This window comes from Dromiciops gliroides, chromosome 2, assembly GCF_019393635.1.
Source record: "Dromiciops gliroides isolate mDroGli1 chromosome 2, mDroGli1.pri, whole genome shotgun sequence".
Classification (NCBI taxonomy): Eukaryota; Metazoa; Chordata; class Mammalia; order Microbiotheria; family Microbiotheriidae; genus Dromiciops; species Dromiciops gliroides.
Genome location: NC_057862.1, coordinates 557,383,564 through 557,392,122, shown reverse-complemented (window position 1 = coordinate 557,392,122; position 8,559 = coordinate 557,383,564). Strand labels below are relative to the sequence as shown.

General features: G+C 39.7%; 1 protein-coding gene across 6 annotated transcripts in view; it reads left to right on the top strand.

Annotated features, from left to right (window-relative positions):
* Positions 1–2,434: 2,434 nt before the first annotated feature.
* The window catches only part of KIZ (kizuna centrosomal protein), a 234,001-nt gene continuing 227,876 nt past the window's right edge, over positions 2,435–8,559 (top strand). For 4 of the 6 annotated variants that reach the window (XM_043989452.1, XM_043989450.1, XM_043989451.1 and 1 more), the window contains exon 1: positions 2,435–2,579. In XM_043989452.1, coding sequence (XP_043845387.1) covers positions 2,494–2,579 — 86 coding nt within the window. In that variant the 5' untranslated portion in view covers positions 2,435–2,493. The remainder of the gene's footprint in view (positions 2,580–8,559) is intronic. The other 2 variants (XM_043989453.1, XM_043989455.1) reach the window with 2 other exon arrangements.

The following is an 8,559-nucleotide window of genomic DNA, read 5'->3' as shown; positions in this document are numbered from 1 at the left end:
GTGGAGATACTTAAATTTTTTTTGCCTATCTTTTTATTTCCAAAGATATATACCTCTTTCCCCAATCCTCACTAGGTCTATTCCTTATAATAAACACGAGAAGGGGAGAAAAAAAGTAGTCCCATAAAACTAAACAACACATTAACTGAGTTTAATTATATATGTGAAGTTTCACACCTATCATTCCTCACCTCTTCAGTGAAGATGGAAAGGTATATTTTCCTATCTCTTCTTTGAGGCCAAGCTTGGTCATTTTCTTTTTATTTCAAGTATTATTTTTGTTATTGTTATTCTTTTCATTTGTATTGTTGTAGCTATTGTGTGCATTATTTTCCTTGTTTTATTAACTTAAATTTGCTTCAGTTCCTAGTTCTTCCTGTATCCTTCCTATTCCTCATTTCTTAGACCATATTACATTACAAGATACCTCATTACATTCAATATGGCAGTTCATTTAGTCATTCTCCAAGCCATGGTCATCCACTCTGTTTCAAGTTCTTTGCTACAACACAGTAGTAGTCCTTTAAAAAGTTTCCTTTTTATATGGGAGCTTTCTTTCTATCTTTGAATTCCTTGGAGTATATTCCTATAGCAGTGGGACCTCTGAGTCAAAAGGCATGAACATTTTAGTAACATTCTTAGTAAAGTGCTTTCCAAATGATTGATTCAATTTATTTACAGACCCACCAAGTGCATTCATATGCCAGAATTTCTATAGCCCTACCCCCATCTCTTGTCACCTTCTCATTTCTCTTGTTATTAATGATTTAGAACAATCTTTCATTCGGTTATTATTTTGCAATTATTTTGAGAACTTTATATCTCCTGACCACTTATCTAGTGGGGAATAGCTCTTGATCTTTGTGTTAGTTACCTATATATCTTAGATATGAAAACTTGATAAATTGGATGCAAAGTTTTTTTCCCCTCTAATTGGAAGCTTCTCTTATTATCCTACTGACATTGATTTTGTTCCTGAAAAAGCTTTTCAAATTCATTTAATCAAAATAACCTATTTGATTCTTTGTGATAACTAACCTCTATCCCTTGTTTAAGAACTTCTGAAGCCATAGTTATGAAAGATACATGCTCTGGTCTCTGCCAATCTTTTGGCAAAATGGAAAGAGTTCTGTGCCTGGAGTTAGGAATAGATCTTCCAGAGTTCAAATCTAGCCTCAGACACTAGTTGTATGACCCTGGGCAAGTCATTTAACCTTGTTTGTCTTAGTTTCCTCAACTATAAAATGAGCTGGAGAAAGAAATGGCAAACTACTCCTGTATCTTTGCCAAGAAAAGCCCAAAATGGAATCAGTGTCAGACACAATTGAAATGACTGAGAAACAACAAAAATCCGTGAGACACTTTAATAGACATTTATTTAAGTGAATTTAAGAGGCTTAAAAAACAAAAATACCAGAAGTGGGCTTGAATTGCAGGTTCAGTATTAACTAGCTGTGGGAAATCTATAGCCTTGTTTCTCACCAGTGAAATGGGAGTAATGGTATCGATACATCCTACACCCTCCACTAATGCCTTCATTGTAAAATGGTGATCCTACCCATACCTCTGAAATGCATGTCAAATACAACTAGTACTTAAGTGCCTATTATGTACAAAGTACTATATATATATATAGATAAAGATATATAAATTGTAAGAACACATCTCTACCCTCAAAGGGGGCACATCTACTAGTGGAAATATTCTTTCCAGCAAATTCAGTACCCTAAATTATCAGGGCAATTGCTATTATACAGATCTGGCCTTAAAATGGATTTCTGCATTCATACTCTGATCAATCAAAAAGCAGTTATAGAGTACAAAAAAAGGCAAAAGGCAGTCTTTGCTCAAGTTCACAGTCTAAGGAATGCCAATAACTACGTACAAGCAAGCTGTATGCAAAATAAATGGGAAATAACAGAGTAAGGGGGATTAGGAAAGGCTTCTTGTAGAAGGTTGAGATCTTAGCTGGGACTTGAAGGAAGCAGGGCAGCTGGGAGGCAGAGAAGAGGAGGGAGGGGGTTCTAGGAACTGGGGACAGCCAGAGAAAACGGCTAGGTTCGGGGGATGGAGGAATAGCCACTAGGCCGGTGGTTCTGCCTTCTGGGGTCAAGCGGAACAAGAGCGGCCGCTTGGCCCTAGGACAACGCACTCCGATGCTGGGGACGGTGTCAACCCTCGCTTCCACTCCACGCTCACGCGTGTGGACAAGTTGAACACGAGTGGCAACAGGACGGAGTTGGCCGTGGAGAATCATTCAATCCACAGACTCGCTCCCGTTCGCGTTCCTGGGAAGGGAGCCTGGGGTGGGGCTAGAGCCGAGGACGCCGCAGCGTCCCCTAGCCCACAGCAGCCCAGCCCGTAGTAGCCGAGCTCTTCGGCCCCCTCCCGCGCGGGAGGGAGGGGCTGCCTGAGACGCAGAGCATGCCGGGGCGGTCGCTTAGGCTCTCCGGGTAAACGCAGACGGACGCGACGGGGTGGGGGGCGCGCGCCATGGCGCAGGGCTCTGCGCGGGGCCCCTTTCCAGGCCCCGACTACTATGAGAAGCTGGGCCGCCTCCAGGGCGCGCTGAGGGACAGGTAGGGGGGGCCGGGGCCAAGGCCGGGGGCGGGGCCGGGGTGGTCAAGGTCCTCGGGACCGCCCCCTTCCCCGGGTTGGGGGGGCTGGGGGTGGTGTCTAGCGTGGGGCTTCCCTCGTCCTCTGTCACTGGCCAGGCGAGGGGTGGCGGCTGCTGCGCGCGCCTAGACTGAGAGCGAGAGCGGCCGCCCCTCCCCTTCCCTCTCCCCCTTCCCTCTTCCCTTCTTTCCTGTTTTCCTCCTCCTCCTCTTTTTCTCTAATTTCTTTTTTCCCTTTCTTTCCCCCCTTTCCCTCTCCCCTTTTCCGTTTTCTTCTTCCTTTTCCCTTTCCCTTCCCGCTTTCCTTCCCTTTCTCCTTTTCCTTTTCTTTTCGTCCATCTTTCTTTTTTTCCTTTTCTCATTTCCTCCTTCCTTCCCATTCCTTCTGTTCCATCTTTTCTTTCTCCTTCCTTTTCTACTTCCCTCCTCCCTCCCTTTTACCTTCCTTTCTTTTCTTTCCTCCGTCTTTCCCCTTCCTTTTCCTTTCGTCCTTCTTTTCTCCTTTCCTTCCCGTCCTCTTTTTTCTTCTTTCCCTATCCCTGCCCTCCATCTCCCTCTCTTTACCTTACTTTTCTCTCTTTTGCTCCCCCTGCTTAGCTTTGGAGGTTGTTTAGGGCAGAGACAATCCTATATAGATATCAGTGACCTTATCCCTCTCTTAATTCTAGGAGAAAGGGACTGTATCCCCCAAGATAGTGGTTCATAATCTGGGGTCCATGGACAGATTTCATAGAGTGGGAGAACTTGGAAGGGGGGAAAATCAATATTTTCACTAACCTTTGGTTTCCTTTGTAATTCCATGCATTTTATTTTGTGCGTTTAAAAAAAATTTTTTTCTGAGGAGACCATAGCTTCACCTGATTGTCCAGTTCATGATGCCCCCTCCCCCCTGCCCCCCCCCAAAAAAAGGTTAAGAATCCCTGTCTTAGAACTAAGAAGTTGCTGGTGTCCTGGGAGATTTTGCTATCTTGTGTCAACTTCTATTACATACAGTACAATTTCATATGAGACAGATTTTTTTTTTTTCTATTTTGTCTCCTTTAAAATCTCCATCTTCAAATGTCCATTTAGGTTGGGATGAGGATAACATCTTTAGTATACAGGTGTGTATGTTTGCATGGGACTGGAGAAGAAGGTTAGAAGAGAAGGAGCTGAGGTCCAGAAAAGATTTCCAGTCAAGGATCACCTAAAATGATAAAACTAAAGCTTTTCCAGAATGCCTTTTATCAGAGTGGGAAGCTAGGAACCTTTTGGAAACATCTAGTTTTAATAGGATGAAAATGTATTGCTTTAAAAAAAAAAAAGCACCACACATCCCAAAACAATTTTTGTAGCTTAACTTTACTACAAAAGTAATTGAAAATGAAGTAATAGCAGTTGCCCATCTAGTGGGAAGGCCAACTTTTGAATGCTTTAACAGAAAAATCTATAAAGTATTGAAAAAGATACTGGACTATGATTTTGAATGCTAGAGGAATAGTATATGCAACAAAAAAGCTTAAAAATAACTCCACATAAGGAAAGGTTAGTAAAAAGGGTTGATAAAATGTCGGTAAAATTACTTTTTCTTGAAAAAAAGTACATTTAATAAGTTCTAAGGAATATTTTTTTAACATTTCCTATAGGCAACCCCAACCTGTATGGATCATAGTCATCGTCTAGTTACTGGCAACAAATTATTGGCAAAATTTTACCTTCTCCACAATTTTTATCTACCTAAGGTAGTTTTCCTATCAGCCAGAGAAATTGATTAACATGGTATTGCCATGACTGTATTCAGTTATTATGTGTAACTAATAAAGATATAACATAGCAATTTTGTTCAGTACTGGGAAAATACTTTTCACTTTCCTGTGATAGTAGTATAAGTATTATTTGCAGAAGGGTAGTTTGTTTATAGGTTTGTTTATATTTATCAATCAGGCATTTATTAAGTACCTGCTATGATCTGTGCACTGTTAGGCATTGGCAACAAAAAGACAAAAACCTGACAAGTGCCCATCCCTAAGGATGTCAGCCAGTCAACTTTATGATTCTGAATTGACAAATTTTATCTCTCTCTCTCTTTTTTTTTTTGGTGAGGCAATTGGGGTTAAGTGACTTGCCCAGGGTCACACAGCTAGTAAGTGTCGAGGGTCTGAGTCCAGATTTGAATTCAGGTCCTCCTGAATCCTGAATGCCCCCTAGCTGCCCCCTCTCATATTTTATAGTCTAGATAAAGTAGTATTTTTGGAACTAAGTTTATTGGTGTCTAACTTTCCATATCAGGGTTATTTCCAATCCTTAGGGTGTAGTAGTTATACAGTAAATATTACTTTTGTTATGTTTTATATTTACTTGAATTATCTTCTCTCAAGTAAATTTAACTTGGTGAATTATAAGGAGCCTAATTAGTCCTTTATTGGTCTTATACTTTAAAAAATGAAGTTAATCATTATTTTAATAAATAATTTACAATTAAGTATTTATAAATGTTAATAAAAAGCCCTAAGTCTGGAAGTCTGAATTCTAGTTTCTTGTTAGCTCTGTAATTTTGGTTGAGCCACTTGTTTAAATGAGGAGATTCAACTAGTTAATCTAGTCCTGAAACTCAAAAATTCTGTCTCATTCAGTCTATGATTTTTACTGCTGTTGACTGCCACTGGTAATATGACAAGTCAGTATTGATTTTCATGCCAGTGATGCCCAGTGATTAGATAACAGATAATAAAAAGAGTGTGAGAGCACTAATCTTATTTTTAATTTGCTGTATGTGATAACCTTGACTTTTAATTAATAGTTGAATTTGGAAAAAAATTGAAATTAAATCCAGTTCAACAATCATATTAAGCATCTATTACACTCAAGAAATAGTACTAGGCACTAGAGGTACAGAGACAAAAACAAAATAATCTGTGTCCTCAAGGAATCTACATTCTACTGGGGATAGAACATTGACACAGTTAAGTTATGCAAGATAATTGAGGTGCAGAATAATAATAGCTCACATCAAAGCTTTAGGCTTTACAAAATGATTTATAAGCATCTGATTTGAACCTAACAAAAACCTGGGGAGGAAGATACCATTATTATCTCCATTTTACAAATGAAACTGAGGCTCTGGAATTGTGACTTGTCCAAGATCATATAGCTAGTGTTAGAGTTGGTATTTTAACCCAGGACTTTTTGATTCCAAGTGCAGTGCACATTGTAACTACCAGTCTGCCTCTTAGGTGGCATCTTTTTGCCAATCTTCAAGGACAGTATACATGAGTTTAGCAATGAAAAAAGATATGGATTCTAAGAGGTAGAAATGAGTGTGTATTTTGAAATGGAGTGAGTGGTTTGTGCAGATGTGTGGTTGCATGGTTGCATGTCTAGCAATTTGGAGAACATGTGGTTTAGTTAAAATGTACAGCAGGGAATAAGCATTATAGAAATATGTGAGTAGAGTTATTATTAATAAATTATATATCACAATTCATTGAAAACACCTATCATCTACTGTTGTTTTACAGTGTCCTTATTCAGATGTCTTAATATTCCAATAAATAAATAAATATCTGTTCTTATCTCATGATTAATTATAGTTTTAATTAATTGTAGAGTTCAGGGACAAATAGAATATAATTCAGCAAAGACAAACTTTAAAAAACATCTTTTAGAAGAGAAAGTTACGTGTGTAGATCGACTAATAGACTGGGCAGGTATTTATATAAAATATGATCTAGAGGTCATAGAATATGAAATAGCAACACAGTGTACTTTTTGGACTAGAATAGAGCATGTAATCCACTTTCAAAAGTTATGATTTGTTGCACCTTTTTTCTATCACTAGTGTGATACAGTGGAAAGATAACTAGACTTGAAAGTCAGAATACCTGAGTTTGACTTTGACTGTACCTCTTATGAGCTCTGTGACCTTGTATAAGTATCAGTTGCCTCATGTATAAAATGGGGATAATAATAACATACTGACCCCATAGGAGAGTTTTGAGGATGATAATAATAACAATGATAAAATAGCTGGCATATATATATATATATATATATATATATATATTTATGAATATCTCATTTTATCCTCAAAACATCAGGGGTAAGTGCTAGCTTTCTCTCTATTTTACATATGAGGAAACTGAAGCAGATGAGGTCCAGTGACTTCCTCAGGGTAACACAGCTAGTAAATGGCTGAGGCTAAATTTGAACTAAGATCTTCCTGACTTGAGGTTTAGAGCTGTATCCACTTGACTAAATAGCTTCCTTTATCTTATGAGGTAAGATTTGGTCCTGCATAAAATTTGCTGTTTATATGAAATGATCTGCATGTGTAAGATGATAACTGAAACCTTGGGAGCTGATGAGGTCACTAAGTTAGGTAGTAGGGAGGGAAAAGAAGGCTTAGGACAGATCCTTTAGGGACCCCTGTGGTTAGTGGGCATGACTTGGATGATGATCCAGCAAAGGACACCAGGAGAGAATAGTATCATGAAAACCTAGTGAAAAAAGAGTATCAAGGAAAAGGGTGATCAGTGTCAAAGGCTGTACAGAGGTTAAGAAGGACGAGGAGTGAGAAACAGCTGTTAGATCTGACAAAAGATCTTTGGGAAGATGGCAGAATAGCTGGAAGAAGTACAGGGAGTATACAGAGTTACAAAAGTACAGAGAGTGCTCCCTACCCCTCCCCCCCAAAAAAAAACCAAACAAAAAACCAAAAACACCCAACCTCCTTCAAATAGATCTAGAAAACATTAGACAGAATTTTGTTGGGGAAATCCAAGAAAAAGTCACAGTAAGTCATTTTTCCAGCTCATGGCAGCTTAGGGAGACAGAGAAGTCTGTGGACACTGGGGAAGGGGTCTGGCCAAGGAACACACTGTAAGGAGCACCCCAACATAAGAGAGAGGCTGTGCACCAGCGGAAGAAGTCCCAAACTTATAGCAGATCATTGAAACAGAAACAGATGGCAACTGGCAGCTTTATCTCCAACTACCCAGTTCTTAGTCACAGATTGAAGGCAAACTGAGGAGAACCTGCTATATCATTGGACTAGTGGTTTTCTGATACAGCTTCCTTGACCTTGACGCCGCTGCCTTTCCTTCACACTGCCTGATTAGCCCTAGTCTCCCTGATGCACCTTCCTGGGGCTGTAAAAGGTTCCAACTTCATATACTTGCTGCTGCTCAGATGTGGTGGGTACCTAATACCACTTGATTCAGTATTTTGGTTAGAAGACCCCTGACGACTGATTGACCAGAGAAGTACTCCTCTGATAGAGATTGGGGGGTTGGAGGGGGGCTGAGTCTAGAAAATGTAAACACCACTGTATCCTTTATTCTTTGCTATGTTGGGGCAAAGTAAACTTCCTCATTTGTTAAATTTTCAGTGACTTGTGAGTGCTTCATTTTGTCCAAACATAGAATTAAAAGGGTGCTAATTTTAGAACAATGCCTACAACATTTGGCAGAGTCTTTGCAGGTTGGGATGAGAAATGGTCTTGTGGTTTACACTGTTTAAGTTGGGATGAGAGCCTTGCCAATATGGAGGAGGAGGAGGATAGTATGACCAGAAGGTCACTGCTTGGCTCCCAGTGACTAAAGCTCTTTTGATCATCATATGTGGGACTACCAGCAAACTTCAATTTAAATAGATGGACTACCTCAGTAGGTGCTCTAGTAGGCTTTTGAAAGATTAAAGAAAGGGCCAAGGCCAATATTCCTTGGTTGTAATTGATTGTACTGCATAAGTTGGACCTTCAGTATAGTTAGACTGAAAGTAAACTGCATTGGCATATTCAGTAGCTAGAGTCAGAACTTTGTACTTTCAGGGACCCTACAGTGAAAGCTGAGGGATGACTAATGGACGTCCTGTTCAGGTAAATGAAGATGGTGGGAAGTGAGGAGCCTCAGCTAGGTACTCACCCTATCATCTCTGACCCCAAGATTCAGTTTCCTGCTGAATTAGG